Source organism: Dasypus novemcinctus, chromosome 27, assembly GCF_030445035.2.
Source record: "Dasypus novemcinctus isolate mDasNov1 chromosome 27, mDasNov1.1.hap2, whole genome shotgun sequence".
Taxonomy (NCBI): domain Eukaryota; kingdom Metazoa; phylum Chordata; class Mammalia; order Cingulata; family Dasypodidae; genus Dasypus; species Dasypus novemcinctus.
Genome location: NC_080699.1, coordinates 26,963,799 through 26,984,305, shown reverse-complemented (window position 1 = coordinate 26,984,305; position 20,507 = coordinate 26,963,799). Strand labels below are relative to the sequence as shown.

The 20,507-nt window shown below is 50.5% G+C and overlaps 1 protein-coding gene across 2 annotated transcripts in view; it reads right to left on the bottom strand.

Annotated features, from left to right (window-relative positions):
- GRIK4 (glutamate ionotropic receptor kainate type subunit 4) overlaps nucleotides 1-20,507 on the bottom strand; it is a 453,432-nt gene that overhangs the window by 65,538 nt on the left and 367,387 nt on the right. For both annotated transcript variants that reach the window (XM_058289034.1, XM_058289035.2), the window contains 2 exons: nucleotides 17,109-17,216; nucleotides 10,838-11,041 (listed from right to left, as the gene is read on the bottom strand). In XM_058289034.1, the coding sequence (XP_058145017.1) occupies nucleotides 10,838-11,041; nucleotides 17,109-17,216 (312 nt within the window). The remainder of the gene's footprint in view (nucleotides 1-10,837; nucleotides 11,042-17,108; nucleotides 17,217-20,507) is intronic.

The following is a 20,507-nucleotide window of genomic DNA, read 5'->3' as shown; positions in this document are numbered from 1 at the left end:
CTTTTATCTGAGTCCCCACCCACCAAGGGGCGAGGACTCAATGCCCTAATGACATGGTCCAATTAAAGCCCTAATCATAATTCAGTCAGGCCCAGGTACAGATTAGATTACAAACATAATCCATATCTATTTTTGGAATTCATAGCCATATCAAACTGCTACAGCCCTTCCCGCCAAACCATCATTCTTCGGTGAAGCTTGTCTTGCTCCTGCAGCTCACCCAGTCAAACTTCTACCACACTTCTGCCCCTTACCTGTCACATGGCCTTGGGTGGGTTACTTAGCCTCTTTGTGACTCAGTTTTCCTCATCTGTAAATTTGATGATTCTAAGGATTAAATGAGTTAATAGGTAATATGCTCAGAATTGTGCCTGTCCTATAGGAAATACTTATTAAATGTCAACTGGTATTATTATCCCTATAACATTAATAGAGTAGGTATTATACTGTACAGTAATTGTTGGTTCACCTGACAGTCTCCTTGAGAAGATCCTGAATTCTTTAAGGGGAATTCTTGACCCCCAAGCAGCGCTTGGCAGAGAATGGGCATTTTGTAAAGCCTTGATGAATGAATGAACGAACAAACAGTTGAATTGTAACTGAAGCCCATCTCTGGGTGAGTTGAGCAAATGCAGAAGCCAAGCTCTGCTGGAGAAGGGAAAGTAAAAAGCCCTCCCTGAGCTTGACGGTCACATGGAACGACTTGAACACTCAGTTCTGGCCCCTGGATTGGTATCATTATTTTAAAGCACGTTGAATAGAATTCTATGACCTATTTGCAGTTAAAATAGTCTCTGGCTTCAAGGTGAAAAGTAATCCCAGGGGAACAGTTGTTGTATTTTTTTTTTAGTTCAGCAAAATGTCTGTGGACAACCATCCGAGTGGATCGAGGCCAATGACAGCTCATCCCACCAGGTCTCAGGCAAATTTTCTCCACAATCCTTTTTCCTAGGGGCTCACGAGGGGAAATGGAATGAGGTATTTCAGCTTCATTTACACTTAATTCATCAAAATGTCATTGGTAAGAGCTATTTGATGTCCAAGGCTTATGAGCCTTGAATCTAAGCTTTCCAAAGCCCTTTCTCTTTGAACCTAAATGTGCCATTCTGCCAACATGGAGTTGAATGCCAAGAGGGTAGTTGGCTCTGAACTTTGAAGCTTGAGGGGAGCTCTAGCTCTTTCCAAATGTGCTTTTCTCTCACCCAAGCTGGGCCCTGAGTATGTGAAAAGCAGGTCTTCTCTTCCCCTTACATACAGATGGTCAGAGTCAAAGGGGACTCAGAGTCATGCGTCCAACTCTCTCACCTTACAGAGGAAGGGCAATACCCGCGGTGGGCCTGGTTCAGAGTTGAGAGCCAAGTTCTGGGCACGCTCCCAAGGCCCTGCCTAGAAGCACATCTCAGAGGTTAACGCCCTTTGTGGGTGGAGATGAGTAGTGAGATTCCAAATGCGTCAAGAACCTGGAGTGAGGTACCTGAGTGTAACCCCACCTCTGCCCCGCCCTGGCTATGGGACGTTGGGTGAATAGTTTTGTACCTCTATGCCTCAGGTTGCTTATTTACAAAACAGGGATAATAGGACCTTCTTCACTGAACTGTTGGGAAGGATGAACGAGCCAATGCTGGTGAAAACAGTGTGAAAAGGGTCCAGACAAGGCCTGCGGCAGGTGCCAGCCTGCCTGCCCTGGTCCCCAGTCATTAGCAAGTTCTCTAAAACCCTTTCATGTAGGCTCCACCCCCCTTACCCTCTGCTCTACCTGCCTTTTATTGTCACTCCCAGCCCACACATTGCTTCACCCATGTCCCCCTCAATTCCGAGCCACTACGTGCACCAGCTACTTCATCTTAAACCACAGCCAAACTCTCAGCTCCACGCCCCCCTCTGGCCACAACCCTACAGCTTCCCCGTAAAAGCTAAGCATCTTTAAAGAGTTTCCCACCACTCAGTGTCCATCTCTTCCCCTCATGAGTCACCCATTGCAATCTGATCTCTGCCCCAGCTGCCACTGCAACTGTCCTTCCAAGTGAAGTCTGTATTGCTAATTCTGATGAGTCCTTTTCTGTATGCATTTTATAAGGTTTCTCTGGGATATTGCATTATCTACTCCCTGCCAAGGGCTTCACAGGCTCTCTCCTCTGCTTCTTTCCTGAACTATGTGCTTCCCGCTGGGTGATTCCTTCCCTTCTTAGAACTTCTGCAGCCACGTGAGCTCTGTTTACGCTGGCAACCCTGCATCTGCAGTCAGGATTCTCCATCAATTCGCTGCTGAACATCTCTACCTGGGTGGCCATGTCAAAGTTATCATTTCCAAAGCTACATTCAGCCTCCTCCCTCCTCTTAGGTCTGTTCCCTTCCCCCCCCGCCTACCACTTTTCCTCCTCTGTGACTGTCCCCACCATCCACCCAGATGTCCAGGTCAGGAACCTGGGGCCATTCCATGTTCTCCCTTTCTTTCTCCCATTCCACATCCATTTGGCCCCTGAATCCCGAGTGCTGATGATTTATCTGTTAAATAGTTTTCAACAGGTTACACAACAGTACTGTGTTGGCTTGGAGTTATGCACCCAAGAAAATTGTGTCCTTAAACTGCATCCATTCCTGTGGACGGGAGCCCACTGTGAATAGACCTTTTGATGAGGTTACGTCAGTTAAGGGGTGGCCCAACTGAATCAGAATGGGCCTGAATCCCATTACTGGAGGCCTTAATAAGCAGATGGAAATTCAGACACAGAGAAAGAAAGCCACAGAGAGCCGCCAGCTGGAAGTCAAGAGGACTGGGAAGAGAAATCAGGAGAGGCCGCCATGTTCTCTGTCATAAGAGAGAAAAACCAAGGACCAAGGTTACCTGCAGGGAGCCCAGGAAGCCACAGTCTTCTAGGAGAAAGCATCGCCTTGATGACACCTTGGTTCTGGACTTCTAGCCTTAAAACTGTTAATCTATAAATTCCTGCTGTTTAAGCCAACCCATTGCATGGTATCTGTTTTAGCAGCCAGGAAGCTAAAACAAGTACAAATAGTATGATCCCATTTTTACAAAAAGGAACTAACATAACACAAATACTTAAGAAAATCAGAAAGTAAGACACCAAAATGTTAAGGATGGTATTGTTGGATGGTGGATGTACAGGTAATTTTTAGTGTTTTGTTTTGTTTTTTTTTAACTGTATTTTTTTTCCCGAAAAGAATATATACCTCTATGTAAAAGAAAAAGTCATTTTAAAAGACAGCCTTGGAATGTATACTTTCTTCTAACTCCCAGGTTACTTTTGGTTCCATCCTCTCTTGCAAAATCTAAAACAAGCCTTCTACCCAGTTCCCCAGCCTTCAGTCTTGTTCCACATTCCCATCCAAGTGCCACACTCCAGCTCATATTGGTTCTTCATAAATGACCACTCCCCACCTCCTTGCCTCATTTCCCACCATGTTCTGTTTCAGGTAGACCAACAATTCTGGAAATGGAAACTACCCATGTGCCATCATGGCTTGCATCTTTTGTTCCCCCCCTCCCAGAGTGCTCTCTTTTCTCTCTTCACATCCCTTTCTTTACTTGGCTTCTCTTCATCCTTACAGACTCAGGTTGAGCATCCCCTCCTGCAGAGACCTTTCCTAGATGTCTGCAGGCAGAGTTAGGAGCCCCTCTCCAGTCCTCTTTTTTTTTTTTTGTCTTCATTCATTTTTTTAATATTACATTCAAAAAATATGAGGTCCCCATATACCCTGCATTCTCCATCACAGCCCTTCTCATCCTGCTTCTGCCTGACTGCTGCCTCATCAAAGAATGACCTCTTGGAGACAGGTCCTGGGACACCTTCTTTCTCAAGCTCCTCCAGTCCATCTCCCCTTCTCTTCCAAAGATACTTCCACCAAGAAACACCATCCTTGACCTTGCTGTGCAGGCCCACTTGTGGGCTCAGCTATGAAGGATCTGACCAGGGCAAAAGGAATTAAAACCCAAGAGCTCCCAAACAGTCATCCTTCTTGTTGCCACTGCTTAGACACAGCCCCAGGGGTGGTAAGTCAGCCACCTGGCCCAGTTTATGGAAGTTAACTGGTTTTCAGTCCAAACACACTTCCCCTTTTAGTGGGCTCTATATGAGAGGCACACACTGGAGATTTCTATGCATATGCAGAAAATGTGTTTGCAAGCTCTTCTACAACTCAGCCTCATGGATCCAAACCCATAGTGGAGGGCTATCAGGTGATAGAAAGTTACAGTTAAAAACGACAACTGAGGGAGTGCTGAGTTCCTAGCCAGGGGAGCTCTGTCACATTCCCCAATGGAACAGCGACAATCCCCTAAGTGCAATGGCTAAGACCAATAAAGAAGGATGGTCCAATAATGAGCCCTTGATATTAATGACTATGCTTGTGAGCCTGTGTGCCTGAAATAAAAACTAGATCTAGAGCTGCAGGGTGCCTAAGAGTTACCTCCTGAGAGCCTCCAAGTTGCTCAAATGTGGCCACTCTCGAAGCCAAACTCAGCATGTAAATGCCTTACTTTCCCCCCAGTGTGGGGCATGACTCCCAGGGATGAGCCTCCCTGGCGCCAAGAGATTACTATCAAGTACCAGCTGATGATGTAACTAGAAAATGACCTTGAATAAAAGGGTCAACTCAGACCAGCAGAATATCTTAGCTTACGTGTAATAGCAGATGTTAAAAATGCTTTTTGATCTTGAATAAAAGAGGGAAATGGAAAAGACAAATGAGGTTATATGGCTATGAGTCTCCAAAAAAGAGTTGGGAGGTCATGAGAGTGGTTGCCCTTATGCATGCTTCGGCAGGGTCCCAGAAACAGCCAAAGTAGATACAAGCCCAGGTATCGGTTCTTCTGAGGACTCCGGAGACCCACAGGTTCTGTGGTCATGGCAGATGGAGTTCAGTGCCATGTCAATTGGCCCTACCTTGGAGTTTGTGTTCCTGAGTGTGATGGAGTTGGACTCAGATGTGATCTTTGTTCACAAGCCTCTCCTGTTAGTCTTACCAGAACTGTGGTTGGCACTGGGGTTTGGTGTATACTCAGGGGACCTGAAATTCTGGACTCTCTACATGATAGCCAGGCCCTGAGCCTCAAAAGACTTGCAACTCCTACCTTCTGGTTTATTGGACTTACCCCAGCCAGATAACAGGGAGGTGAAGAAGGTCAACCACCACACCAGGGAGCCAAGAGTGTCTACAACTGCAAACAGGAGAATTGCATCCATCATCTGTGTGGAATCTGAGCCCCTTCTCAATATAGAGGTGGAGTGGACATAACCATCCCAGGGTTCACAGGATGGAGGAATAGAGTATGGATTAGAGTGGACTTACTGATACTCTATTCTGGACCTATTGTGATTAGTAATTAGAAGAAAATGTAGCATTGATGTGGAGAAAGTGGCCACGGTAGCTGCTGAGGGTAGGGAGAGGGAAGAAGAGATACGATAGGACTTGGAGTTGTCCTGGGTGGTACTGCAGGAACAGTTGCAGGACACTGTATGTCCTGCCATGGCCCACTGGGTGGACTGGGGGAAAGTGTAAACTATAATGTAAACCATCATCCATGTGGTGCAGCCGTGCTCAAAAATGTATTCACCAAATGCAATGAATGTCGCATGATTGTTGATATGGGAGGAGTGGGGTGAGGGGGAGTGGGGGGTATATGGGCACCTCATATTTTTTTAATGTAACATTAAGAAAATAAATAAAGACAAAACAACAACAACAACAACAACAAAAAAGAAAGAAAAAGGACTGAGGTTCTAGAACTTCCACCAGAGCTCAATATATGCTTCTATACTTTACTTTGTGTCACCCTCAGACATAGAGGCAGCTACTGTATTCTTCAAATTCCCCCATCCATCCCCCACTCCCCACAACAAAGATTCCTTTGTCAGCCGCAAACCCCTTGTTGCAGGGTGGGGTGGGGTTCTTTTTTATAGCATGCCTTCATCCCTCCTGCTGCAGTTCCAGCTTCATTTGCCTTGCCCGTGGCCCACAGGAGACTGGTGGGTGGCTCAGCACACACCCACCCCTGGGACCTCATCCTAGTACATGCTCCCTCTCTTTGCCCCAAGCTCCACATGTGCCCTCTTGAGTGACCAGCCCTGATGAGCTAACGTGCCGCAGGACAACTCCTGCAGCACACAGGCACTGGCTCAGGTGCTCTGGACCCCCATGAAGAAATCTGAGGCTTGCCCCAGGGTGATGCAAATAACGGCTTTCACCCTCAGCTCTTGACCGATAGTTGGCTTAATTTTCTCTATACCAGGGGACATGTACTTCTTAAATAAGAAGAGTGGCATCCGAGATGGTCTGAGATACCTAATCACTGCTGGGCCAAATCAGCTTCCAGGTGTCCCTGGGTTCACTTGGCCATGAGGATTTGAGCCCAGTGTTACCAGGAACTCTTCATGGAAGCTGATCCTTTGAAGTGATGTTCCCAGAGTCTGCAGTTAACAAGGGACAGGAACAGACTTAGACCCCAGGTGCCTGACTGATATCAGTGGGCCGCAGGGCATGCTCCGAAGCATTTTGTAAGGGCTCAGCTTGACCACCTCTCCACTCAGCTGAGTTCTCGGTGACCCACTCCAAACCTGCCAGTGATGTGAAAGGTGGAGACAAGTAGGAGCATTTCCAGTCCCATAAGGATTGTGGCCAGAGCGGCATGGACCTGCATGGACTTTCCCACGGGCTGAGTAACGTTAACAGCAATTGCCAGACATTTACATTGGTGTAGTTTACAAAGCGCCTTCACACACATGACTTCACAGCATCTTTACACTAACTCCTGGCTCCAGACAGAGAGCACTCAGCTGTAGCTCATCACATGAAACTTCACACATCTGCCTTCAAGAACCAAACCCTCTGGGCTGTGCTCACCCCATGCGCAGACAAGTACACATTCCCCATGAGAAAGTGAATGTAAGGGTGTAATATGGGAGAAAGATGAAAAGAGGGGATCTGCTTGCCTGAAAACCTGAGTGCTTCTGGAAAGTCAAGATGGTGAGCAAAAAGAGAGAAGCAGCTTCCAGCCACCCTCTGCTATTCCACTTTCCACCCTTCTCGGTGATTACCATATCTTGCCTGTCCTACTGAGAACTTGCAAGGATATCTAGTGCATGATCTGTGGCCCCTGGGGGAAAAAGATGGCCTGGTACCAACTGCATTCTAGTTAGCCACAAAGGGAAGACTCAGACCTCATTGACTGGAGGCCCATCGGGTCCTGTCCCTGCCCTGGTGGCTGGGGCCATGCCAACAGGGCACTCCACCTACTTGGCTGGCTTGCCCACTGCATCAGCTATTTCCTGATCTGCAAGTTGCCTGCAGGCACGACCCGAAAATGCTTCCCTCCCTCCGTGCCCCAGTGTCCCTAGCCTCCAGCATTGAGGCTGCTGAGAGACCATTACATGGGGGGCCTCTTGGGAACCCTGGTGCGCTGGCTTATCCAGCTGGGCTGTGAGGCTGCGGGCAGGGGGAGGGGGTCACAGGCTCACGCCCCTCCCTGGGTCGGCCCACACCACGGGGCTTGGGCTACATGTGCCATCCTTGAGGTCTTGGGAGCTAATTCCTTTGAAGGCTGCCAGAGGTTGGGGCGGGTATGATCCAGAAGTGTGGGGGAGTTGATGCCCTGGGGGATGAACTGTGGCCAGTGAGAGGGAAGTTCTCCCCGCCATGGACTGCTTTGGCAAGGCAATAATCAGCTGTGCTTGTTACCAAGCATTGCCAGCACAGTAACATTCTCCCGCAGAGCCGCTCTCCCCGCCTGCCTGCCAAACTTCCATCCTCCTCACTACTGCCCCTAATAAAGAGCTAGCATGTTGGCTTTGGCCTCAGGCAACTCTCATACTTCCTATACACCAAACACTGCGTGCGTGCATAAGTATATTTAATGCTATTTTTAATCTTCACAAAATAAGTTCTTGCAGATGAAATTTGGAGCTTGTAGGGGTGGGGAGGGGGCGGGAAAATAACTTGCCCAAGCACACATAGCTGGTAAGGGGATGGGATTTGAGCTTAGGTCTGATATAAGATCTGTGTTCTTAGAACCTGAGCACTGAAGTCCGGCAAACCAGGGCATAAATGCCGGCTCTGTGACCTTTGGTAAGTTACTTAACCTCTCTGAGCCTCCATTTCTTGGCCTAAGGGATGGATTTGGATGCTGCGGGGACCTCTAAGGTCTCTTCCAGCCAGGATATTGTTATTCCCCGGTGGTTGTTTGTTATGGCTTCTGAAATATTCCTGTGCAGATGGGGGAAGGAACCCTAGAGGAGAGGCCCAGGGCTTAAGGCTATTGTAGTCCCAGGAAACAACCTGGAAGACATACTGATACTTCCAACCCGAGGCAAGGCAGGGTCCCAGCATCACCTGTGTCTGCCCAGGATCAACTCCAGTGGCATCCAGACCTACCACTGACCTTCCCTTCTGATGGCGTCTCAAACATGATTTTCGAAGGGAAGTCTTCCCTACCCTGTCCCTAACCCCCAAGGCTGGACCTGGCTCCCCTCTCTGTGCTCTCTCCTGTCTCCCTGTACTTGGCCTCCCTTGCACTCACCACCATTCAAAATCATATCTTAATGAGATTTAATATCTTGCCCACTAGTCTAGAAGCTTCATGAGGGCAGTGCCCATGTTTATTTTGTCCCCCGCTGCATCTTCGGTGTCTAGACTAGTGGAAAGTATTCAATAAACATGTATTAAATTATGGATGAATTGATTAATCAATCCATACAATGTAGCTAAATCTCAATGAGACCAAAGGAGCAGTCCTTTGCTTGAAAGATGAGCTGGGGTGAAATTTAAGATCCCCGCTCGCTGCCCAAGTCATTCAGTGTGTCGCTGCGTGTCCTTGAGGCCGGGGCTCCTCTCCTCCTGCCACTCCACGTCACAGCTCATTAGGGGGCTAATAGGGGGATGGCTGCGCACTGACTCCACTGTCCCTGCAGTCACCCTACCTGGAAACAGGCAGCCCAAGGGGGCTGAACGTGCAAGCTCAAGGTGACCGAGTGTCCGTAAGAGGGAGCTGATGCCAGCTGAAACGGCCTGGCATTTCAGCTTTCTACCCACGGGGCTGCCTCTCTGCAGTGGCATCCAAACAAGAGGAATGTGTCAGGAGGGGCCTGGGACTGCAGAGGAAAGCAGCCAGGGCTCCTCTGCTAAGCACGTGCGTCAGCAGCAGGGTGGGCTCAGGTCCCAGAGGCAGCAGCGAGCTCCCTGCTGGAGTCTTCACCCACCACGCCCACGCCCTGAGATCCCCGGGGGCCTTCTGCAGCCTTTCACTGGTTTGTCAGCTCCCCACGTGCAAGCCTCTGTTCTTGGGACCAGCTGGCCCAGGCATACTGGGTGCTCCCAGGTCCCTGCACAAGCTCTGTTGTTTCACTTCTTACCGTGATGGTGAATGCTGTCTACACTGCCAGGCAAACACCTAGACATCCTACCTCCTCATCCCCTAAATCACTTTTCCGTGGCTCTTGTCTGCATAGAACTTTTTACAGTGTATTGTCAAGGATTGCCTATTTAATGCCCCAATGCATATTTTCATCCTTGAAGACTAGGATTTTAAAAATTTACTTTGTATCCCTAGTTCGGTACATAAAAATCATATTAATTTAATAAATTAAGGGAAGGGAGGAAAGTGGGAAGGGAAGGAAGAAAGAAAGAAAGGATGAGAGGGAGGGAAGTGTGGAGGAAAGATAAAAAGGAAGGATCTGCATTTATGCTGTACCTTTCTTCATGACATCAAAGTCCAGCTGAGGCAGTGTACTGCAGTGGGAAGGACGTGGGTTTTTGGTGTTTGACAGACCTGGGTTCAAATCCCACCTCTGTCTTCTACTAACTACTAAGAAAGGGACTGGGTAATGGGTTCTTTGGAAGTGGCAATTAGCTCCTGTGGCTTTAGACAAGTCATTGGATCTCTCTCAGCTTTGGATTGCTACTCATTTGTAAAACGGGGATAACAACCAGTTAAATGGTATGTTTAGGGAGGATTAGAGATAATGTATGTAAAAAGCACCCTGGGCAGTGGCACATGCTGGGAGAGCTGCAGGCAAAGGGGCTGGTTCAAGGTCACCAAGATCCCAATTGACCATAAAAATGGAGTTAGGAGAGATAATTTAATTAATTTTTATAGATGTTAACAGTACATACCAAGAAAACAAGAGATTTTCCCCTGGAAGAGCTTTCTCTACCCTTGCTTTAACCTAACAGACGACTGACATTCTATGATGCTCACCTGCATTTTAATCAAGTTTCCACATTCACCCTGAAAATCTATAGCCTACTCAAGTCCATCTTGGCCTTAGGTCCGTAAAATGACATTAACAGCAACAGAGGATAATACAAGAAGCAACAAAATGACTGTAACTGTGACTAGTTCCCTGACAGATGATCCCTTCCCCCTGTTATTTAAGCGCCTCTCTCTTGACGATACTTTGCTGTGTCAGGCCAGTTGATCTGGATCTGTTCTACATTCCCAAGGCCCATCCAAACTCTGCCAGGGGGTGCTAATGAGCAACAAAACAATCAGAACAAAGAAAAATTTCTGGATGATCCACTCATGGAAACCAAACTCCCAAAAGGGTGTTAGGTTGGTCAAAGCCTTCATTTCTGGTAACAGATGCTAGACTGGGCAAACCATGAGACAGGGATCACTGCCATCTTATTCACCAGCAAACGTCACCAGTGCCTGGCTCCATGCCTGCTCAGTAAAGGTTTGAGGATTGTATGAACAAATTAATGCAAGACATATGAATAAATGACTGCATAAATGGAGGGTCCATGAGCACACAGCACAACTCACGTCCCTTCCTTCTCCCTCCCCACTCCACTCCCAAGTCCAAATCACCTGTCCTTTCCTTACCCTAGCGATCAGCTCCCCAACCATCCCGGTCCAGGTGCCATTGGCCTCAGGAACGCCATACACGCCATCTCCAACCAGGCGGATTTTGTAGTTGAATCGGAGGATCTCTGCCAGCTCCTTGAGCATGTCCACACAGAAGCCCTCGTAGCGATCGTTGCCTTCCATCTCCTGGTGGTTCCCCTTCAGCATTAAATACGGGTTTTCCTGCAGCAAAACTGGGCAGCTGTCATTCTCATCTTAGCCCTGGTGTCTCAGCCACACAGGATGGGAGGGCCGGGGCTAAGGAGGTTGGGGAGAAGGTGGGATAGAAGGAGAGAAGAGGCCTGGGGAATGAGCTACTCTTAGGACAGTGATTAGCTCTTGTTCCTTGACTCACTCCTCAAAGTTCTCTTTCAACCAGCCACTTCTCTTATCAGGAAGTCATAATGACTCCTGTGTACACAGGGTCACCTTGTTTAAGGTCCTCGTTTGACCCCATCCCCTTCCATCTCTTTCTTCTTTTTCTTCCTTTTGCTTACTCCATATAGACCTATGGCTGTGTATGACCAGAGACACAAGGATGTATCATACAGGAACATGGGCACAAGTAAATGCTCCAAGGCAGCACATGACCCAGCCATTAGCGCTTTAGGAAGAGGGATGGATCTCTCTGGTGAAATGTCTGGAGAAAGTTCCATAGAGGATGTGTGACCCAAGCTGGGCTCTGGAAAATGGCAGAACATAGATAGATGGAAGTGGTCTGAATTAGGGGCATTATGAGCATGGGAACCATGTGACTGAGGACATAAGCCAGAGGAAAAAGGAGGTGCCTCTTCAGGGGATGAAGGAGCCTCAGGTGTAGTTGGAGCATGGGTTATGTGGAAGTGTAAAGGTGGGAGGATGCCTTTAGAAAGACGGATCTTGGATGACAGGATGTATATCATACAACATATAGTCGGGAAGCATTGAGGTTGGAAAGACTTAAGGCTGGGAATGAATACTATGAATCAGTAAGAAAGGAAGAGTGCAGGGCTATGAACAGACCTTCTCCAGTTATGAGATACTGAGGCCTGAGCCATGGTTTGGCTCAAGTTGGGATGGAGAGAGCTGGAAGGGTACAGAAGACTCAAAGGAGTGACTTGATCACTGGGCGGTTGGGCTGTAGAGAGAAGGGTCCTCAGGCTCCTGGATCTGGGTGGGTGATTGAGGATGGTGTCATCACTGGCATGAACAATTTGGAAGGGAAGAGGGGTTGGAACCTGCTGAATCTGAGGTGCCAGTAGGCTATCCAGAAGGAAATGTACAATTGAATGCTTAAAATGGGAAGAGAGAGTAAAACAGGGGGACAGCGGTTGGGCGGTCTCTGTAGAGAAGAGGTAGCTGAAGCTGCACAATAGATCAGACCATTAAGGGGGGAGAACTGAGAAAGGACAGGGAGAGATAAGAATAGGACCTTAGGGAGAACATGAGCTTAGAGGCTGGGAAACTGGAGAGCATCCATGGATGACAAAACAGAAGCAGCTAGAAACGCTAAAAACAAGGACTATGTCGTCATGAAAGTCAAGGAGGAAGGAGTTTCAGGCAGGAGAATATAGACATTCCTACCCAGAGAATAAGCAGGACTGTGAAAGGGCATCACTGGTGAGCTGACAGAAGGTGGATTTGGGAGGGGTGGGGGTGGAGGGGGGTAGAACTCTGCAAGGATTAAGGTATGAATGGTAGTGCAGAATTCTGAGAAAGTTAGATGAAGGAGGGCAGCTTGGCTAGGAGCAGAACGCCTCCCTCTCACTGTCAGTTCCCCATGTGCAAACATGGCTGGAGCACACCCAGGGGTCCATTCTAATCCTAGGACCCTAGGATCCGCTAAGTTGGAGGGCAGCATGAAGGGTGCAGGGTGTAGGTAAGGTGGTGGTGATAGTGTTTGAGGATGGCAGGGACCAGAGTATATTTGTGGCAGTAAGGAAGGAATCCCTGGACAAGGGGAGATCAGGGGAGCAAGAGAGAGAAGGGTTGGTCAGTGAGCCAGGTCCCAGGACCCGGTGGAAGAAGGGATCGAGGTGAGAGCGAGGCTGGGGAGTGGGCCTGGAGGTGAAGTGGAGAGCAGCGATGTGGCTATGGGGAGGAAGAGAGATCAGAAGCCAGGGGAACCTTTGCTGTCCCCAGAGTTGTGCTGAACATTGGGGAGGCAGGATTGTAGGCGTGGTGTGTGGACAGGTTTGGCAGGACTGCCGGGGAGACAGGCTAGAGAGTGAGCAAGAGATGAGCACAGGGATTGCCAAGACTGGGTACAGGGAGAGCCCAAGGGCAGCTGGGCTGGGAGCAGGCATGAGGTGAATGGCCAAGGACCATAGCAGAGAGGATTCTAGAAGCCAAGGAAGGGGAGTGCTGAAATGCTCCTGTCCTGAGCTTCAGCTGGCTGAAGCTCCTGGTTTTGGGGAACATGGAAGGTCAGAGAGACCAGAGGTCCACGAGTGGGGATGGAAAAACGTGACTGTGATGAAGTGGAGAGGGTGGAGGCCAGTTGGTGGGGAACTCTGAGCGGAAGGTGACGTGATTCTGATTCATGACCAAGTCATCGTCATGTCAGTGAGATGGGGACAGCCTCCTGCCTTCCACACATGCCGTCCGCTCAAGGGCTTCTTCTGGCCCAAACTCCCCACCCTCCCCATCTCCTGCCCATCCCAACTTGCCTCTGTCCTTGGAGGCCCACTGTCTCCCCCTGCTCCAACCCACTGCCAGGACTTCTATGACGATCCCAGTCAGGGACCCCTATAATTGCCCTCCAACCTCTTCCTACTTGAGACTGCCCCTGGGTAGAATGGAAGGGGGCTTCTTCCCTTCTCTTTCAGTCCCACTGCAAAGCCTTCAGCACGGGTTAACTGCATGATTAAAAAGCACTGAAATGGCTTAGTGGACAGGGCTGGGCCACAGGTCTCCATTCCTGGTCTGGCAACATCCTAGGGTATCTTTCATTGTCCCAAGCATGTGTCTCAACATTCTCCTCTCAAGAGCCTCTACTCTCCAGCGAATTGAAAATTCACGGACAGATTCAGTCAATACATGCAAGGCTAATCCTGGAGGGAGAAGACCTATTGGATGTGGGGCTCATTGGCACTTTGGAAAATGTAGGGGGCCGAGCACTGGTCTGGAGCAGGAGGCCCCATCCTGCAGGAGGTTGGGAGAATGAAGGCGATCCTGCAGGCACAGTGTTTCACACAGGGTCAGACCCAAGGAGTGGTAGCTGAGGCTCATTCTCTGTATCGGCTGGTATTAGCCAAGGGATCGTTTGCAGGTCCCAAGTGTCCACTGACAGCAGCTGGAGACACCAGGGTCCATGCTGCATTTGAAGGGATAAGTTGCAGAGCCTCACCCAGGGCTGAAGGAGGATAATTGTTCTGGGTAGGAGTTATTGGCTTAGATCGGTCATCTGAGACACAAAAGCACAAGGAAAGAGCAGCACTGGCTTGTGTGTGAGTTCTATTAACACCATGATATTAAATGGAACCTGGTGCAAAAGTGTCCTGCCAGCTCTCCCCGCCCTCAGGAATGCACATGTGCCTGTGCACACTCACTTACACACGGAGTCACTATTGGCTTCCCCAGTCTAGAAACACTACCCTGGTTTCTCCGTGCAGCTGAATCTGGGCCAGCGCTCTGCACAGTCTGATTCCAGGGCCCAGGAGGCAGAAAGTACACCTAACAAGTTCCTTGTCCCCCACCCAAACTCTTGTGAGAATTTAAGGAATCCCACCCCCCAAAAGGAATTCACTCAAATTCTACTTATTGAGCTCCTACTGGATGCCAGGCACAAGTCTCTTGGAGGAGCTCCAGTCTAGAAGGGGAGGCAGAGCTGTACACAACAACCTCTAATAGAGCAGTGCCACAACAGATGTGTGCCACATGCTGGTGGAAGGAGAGGGCAAGTGGCAGATTAGGGAAGACTTCATGGAAGAAGTGACATTTCGAGTTGAGCTTTGCAGGATGCCTAGGACAGGTCCACTGGAAATAGGGATTAGGGGAAAGGGTCTCCTAGGCAGAGGGAACAGCATGTGCAGAGGCCAGGAGGCAAGAAAAGGCATGGCACAGGGAGGAAATCTGAGAAATCCAGCACCACGGGCCCCAGGCTGTGTGGAAGGGAGTGTCGCCAGAGAGGAAGCAGAAGAGGTAGCTGGGCCTGCCTGGGAAGGGCCTATCGGCCACACTAAGGGCTGGTGAGTCCTGGAGAGCCACTGAAGGACTGTAAGGAAGGGCATGAGAGGGTCCATTTCAATTTTAGAAGGGTCCCCCTGAGAGGAGATGGGAGCAGAGGCTGAGGAAGAGAGAAGGAAGCCACGGGGAGGCCTCGCCAGGAGCTCAGGTGGAAGGAGGCAGATGAGCCTGCACCCAGAGCAGACTCAAGAAGGATTTCAGAGGGAGAAAGCAGGGAGGTCCCAGCCACGGCACCCCGTGTGGCCTCGGCCAGTGCTGCAGCTCAGCCAGGATGGCCCCAGCAGTCCAACTGGAGTGGCCAGGGACACCACCTCTTGGGATCTTCCTGCCGTGTGGGACCGAGTGAGTGATTAAAGTACCAGGGGCTCACCCCACTGGCTCTTGCTTTTGCTCTGACTGCTGTCTCCACCCCGGCTCGGGGTGCTGTGGGGTTCTCGCCTCCTCCATCAGGTCTCACCTGCACCCCCAGGCCATGCTGAGCCCCCTATTTATTAATATAGCCTGCCCCCTTGCATCTCTATTTGCCCTTCCCCAGCGCTGCCGGTCCCCCTTAGCCTGACGGCCTTCTCATTTATTGGCTGGTGACACTTTTCACTGTGTGATGTCGCACAATCCCTGCTGGAATGGAAATTTCTCACGGGGAAGGAATTTTGTCCGTTCAGGTCACTGATGGAGCCTCAGCGTACTTCTTGGCAACCCTATGAGAACAGTGCTCAGCATATAGAAGGGGCCCAATAAATAGTCAATGAATGAATGAATGAATGAATGAATGAAAGGAAAAACTCAGTGGCCTCTGGCTGCCTACTAAATGCAGAAAAAGCTCGACAGCCTGGCTTTGAGCACTATGAATCCAACCCACTTTTCCATCCCTGTGCATCTCCTGGGCTAATTCGTATTTTTCAGCATTTTCCAAACACCTGACAAGGCTCTCTTTCATTCACCTCGCCCTCCCCAGTCTCTCCCTGGCTTTGGGAGCCATCTTAAATGTCCCTTCTTCTCTGAAGGGTTTGCTGACCTCCCAGATGGTATGGGGCCTTGCTATCTTCAAGCTTCCACCACAACAGGTTTGCCCTCTGTGTGGCTTTATCACACTCTGCTTACAGTAGATCGATAAGTCCCATACCAGGGTTCCTAGGCCCCCTGGAGTGATGGAGGTACCTGAGCCCTTTCTATTATCTCAAAAAGCCTAAAAGAAACAGACACACTTTCAGACCTTGCACATTTAGCTGCGATAAGGCTGAGCAGACTAACTAAATACATCAAGTCTTTGCTTTGGGCTGGAATTATGTCAGTGTGGCAACACTGGTTATCTCCTGCTGATAAGATGCTGTGCCAGGCAGGGAAATATGCTTTTGATTAGTTAAAAAAAAGTAGGGGGTGGGAGGAACAAACTAATTATTGCTAAATACAGGCAGTTGGTTTGCTTGACAAATCTTTTCAAGCAGGAGATCATCAGGGGAGGAAAAAGGAAAAGACCTTGGTCATGGGTGCACTTGGCTTCTCCCAGCAACTAAATTATAACCTCTTTGAGGCTAGGGACCCGAGTCTTAATCATCTTTGTATCTCCAGGACGGAGCACGGTGCCTCACTTGTGATTCGACGTAATTGAACAGAATCGAATCAGAAAGGCTCCTTACCCTAATGATATAGATTAAATGAGAAATCTCCAGGCCATGGGAACCCACAGAAGTCCGGACGTCCATTGGGAGCCGGGGGTGGGAGGGGCATCTACCTATTTTGTACACGACGGGCATCAAGTAAGGTGGACTGGTTTCCCATGGGCTTCTCCCCTTGGGTCATGACTGCCCCTTCCCTTGCTCTGAGCAGGTGCCCGGCTGTCAGGGTGCCCCTGGAAGAGGCATCCGCGAGCTGCAGTGTCTCTCCACCCACCCTCCACCCCCAGCTGCTTGGGAGCTCATCAAATATCATTTCCATATGAAGCAGCAACTTGAGGTTAATTACACCGTCGCCACTGGCCTGGCTCAGAGCCTCGTCTTCTGCTCCCCGGGAGCCCCGTGAGTGGCTGGGGCAGGGGGAGGCTCCTGGGGAGCAGCGGCGGGGAGCCCGGGGAGCGCCCGCTTACCAGGATGGTGGTGACCACCAGGGTGGTGTTGAAGAGGCTGTCGGAGATGTTGGAGGCGTAGAGGCGGCTGTCCATGCTGAGGCCCTCCGCCACGTGCCACTGGCCGATCTGGGGAGACCAACGGGAGAGGACGAGGAAGAGACGGGGCAGGGCGAGGCGGGGAGGTGGGCTGCCGAGGTCCTGGGGCCATCTGGACCAGGGGAGGTGGGCCCGGGGCCCAGAGGGGCTGCATGGAAGGAGGAGGGAGGAGGATGGGGCTGAGGGATGACGGGGGCAAGGGGCACTGTTTTACTGGGCTGGGCAGGTGAAGCGAAGGGTTGGGGAGCATGTGAGGAAGGGAAGTGAAGGGTGAAGACTTGGGAGAGGTGGGAGAGGGAGATGCAAAAATAAATCAGGAACGGGAGGCAGCTCAGGGAAGTTCTCGCACATGGGCGGAATGGAACGGAACATCTGGGGTGGCATTATCTTGAGGCAGGAATGAATCATGAGTGCCCGTGTGCTTTGGCCTGTCTTCAAAAATTCTGATTATTTACATAAGAACCAGAATGGTGTACCAGAGAGACCTGGCATATACTAGGCCTTGTAATAAATGTGTCCTGTATAGTTGAATGAATGAATGAATGAACCAGAAGAGGGAAGACCCAGGTTCTAGTCCTGGTTGAGTCACTTGGGCAAGTTTCCTAAATCTTTTGGGAGCCTCAGTTTCCCTATCCAGAAATGTGGATGGTAACGTTTGCCCTGCGCTCTTCACAGTGCCGTTTGGAGGACCAGCTGAGCTCATGGATGGGCCAGTTGGATGTTAGAGTGTTCCGCCAAACTCAGGAGCACAGACCCCCAACTTTGTAAGCTCAGAAAAGTCACTGAAACCCATAAAGCACATTCCCTCCTCTGTAAAATGGGAATAATAACAGGAGCTTCATTGGGTTGTTGTGAGAAGGCGTTAACCTGGCACTCAGTCAACGCTATTTTCTTTCCTCTTCTCCATTGCCTTGAAGACATCTAAGAAAAAAAATTCCACAACTTAGTTCCTCATTCTGGAAACTTACCTCAACCTAAATGCAACAGCAGTGGGGTATTTTTTTTGGTCTGTTTGTTTGTTTATTATAGTGGTGGTTTGTTTTCCTTGTGAAACTGTTTCAACTAAAAAAAAAAAATTATGTGAAAAATCCCAAGATATTACTATGAGCTGGAGCCGCTGGCAAATCCTTTCTGTTGCTGAGTGTTGGAGGTGGGCAGCGAGGAGAGACGGCTGGCGGCTGGCTGGAAACCAATGAAATGCACACATCCGCCTCTGCCAGGCACCCACGGGCGCAGCGGCAGCTTCCCTGGAAAGCCCTCATGAGTCCCACAGATGCCATGTGGCTCTATTCCCCAGAGCCGGGCTCTGGGTCCCTCTTTTGGAAGCTCCGAGAACAATAAAGGCAAGTCGCAGCCTTGGTCCTCTCCCCCGCCCCATGGAACCAGAGAGTGAGGGTCCAGGGGGCAGGAACCACCTTCCTGACTTCATGGCCTGGAGAAGCAGAAGCTTATGGGGAGGGGGAGGGGGGGGGACACTGGCCCAGGACCACCCAGACCATCAGCAGGGAGCTCTTGGGACCTCCAGTTCCAGGCAGGAGCCCTATGGTATCTGCAGGTGAGTTTCCATCTGGCAAAGGAGAGATGGCCCCAAAACTCACCGCCATGCCTCTATGGGAATGCCACCTAGAAAAGGGGCTAATGAGCAGCTTTCTCCAAGTTGCCGGGGCAGATTGACACTGTACATGTGTGTGCTCCTTTTTGGTTTATAATCAGTGCCTCAGGCATATCCAAACAGTGAGCTCCATTTCAGAGATAAAGAAACTGTATCTATAAGACCAAAACAAAGGAGGTCACTCAACTCACCCAAGGTCCCATAGTCAACTGAGAGGCCTGAGCTTTTAACCCCTGAGCTCTTGATTTCCTGCACGGCCACCCACAACTGCCCATCTGTGCCCACCTGCTGTGGCCCCTGCTCGCCTCTGTGGCTCACGCCAGCAGGGGCCATTGTCATCCACGCTCGCACCCCAGCGCCTGGCTCAGGAGCACTGCCCAGGAGCAGGGCAAGGCTGTCGTCACATCAGCAGAAGGCAGGCGAGCCCACCCCTGGCCCTCGGGGGTCACGCTATGGCCACCCAGCGAGAACTCTGGATACGGAGCTCATTTCCTCCTTGGTCATGACACTCCACAAAGTCGGGTGAAATCCTCCTCCTCTCGGAAGCTCCATTTTACTGTCTTCAAAATGGGCAGAACCGAGCCCTGGTGGTCTTCTAGGCCATATTTAGACCAGAGGAACACAGGGAGCGAGTGGGCTGGATGTCAGTCAGCATTTGGACCTTTGGGACAGGATCCCATTGCTCAGAGTCCCGCCATCACCCTACACCCACGCTTGGCACCAACAGGGACAGCGGGGCCTCCGCTCTCCCGGCCCGCTCTGCCGCCCGGGCTCCAATCCCCCCTAACCACCATCTCTCAGGAGCCCCAGCCCCAGGCTCCTTGGCCTTACACGAGCCACAAGATCGGTTTCCCCCAAAGCCAGGGATGGAGATGATTTCCCCAGAATCAGACCCAACAGTCTGAGCAACGCACCCCCACCCTCACCCCCCACCTCCGGGCACAGGGCAAAGAAACTAATTAGCCCCCAAGCTCCAGTCAGGAAATGAATCTCCCACCCACTCTTCCATTACCCCCAAGAAATTAATAAACTCATCAGATCCAACAAAGCGGCTTGGCAGCTATTACCCAGCGCAATCTAATTGCAGAAAGGCAGTGGGAGGGGAAGGGAGAGACAGAGCCAGGCACCCTGGGATACAGGCTAATTGCCCCACCCACCGGGCACCTTTGACGCCGCACACATCCAGGGGCGGGCAGGAGACACAGCTTCTCTCACTGACAATCTGTGGCTCTGCCTCCAGCCAAATCCCCTTGCTCTCCCCTGCTGCCACCTGCCCCCCAAACCTCCTGTGGGAGCAGCTGTGCTGTGAGCCTCTTCCACACGTGCAGCCTTGACACTGCTTACATACCTTTCCTTCACCCTCTCCTCCGCTGCTCTTCCTGCCTCCCCCACTTGCTCTGCCTCTCTACCAGTTTAGAGACCCCAGGGGAGGCGGCGAGGGCTGTAGAGGGCATGGATTTGACTGGGCCACTCCTAGCCCATACACACCTTGGTGCAGAGAAGAACAAGGTGTCCCTCTGGGCTGACGTGGCCCTGTGCATATAGTTGGGCAGAGGGGAGGCTGGATTTCAGCCTCCACTTGCCCTTGAGCAGTGCACGGCCTGCACCACAAATGCAAAGGCCCTGGACTGGAGGACCTGGTTTAACTTAGCTTCTCTGCTCCTATTCTATGTAACATACGGTACATTTTGTAATCTCTTGGAGCCTCA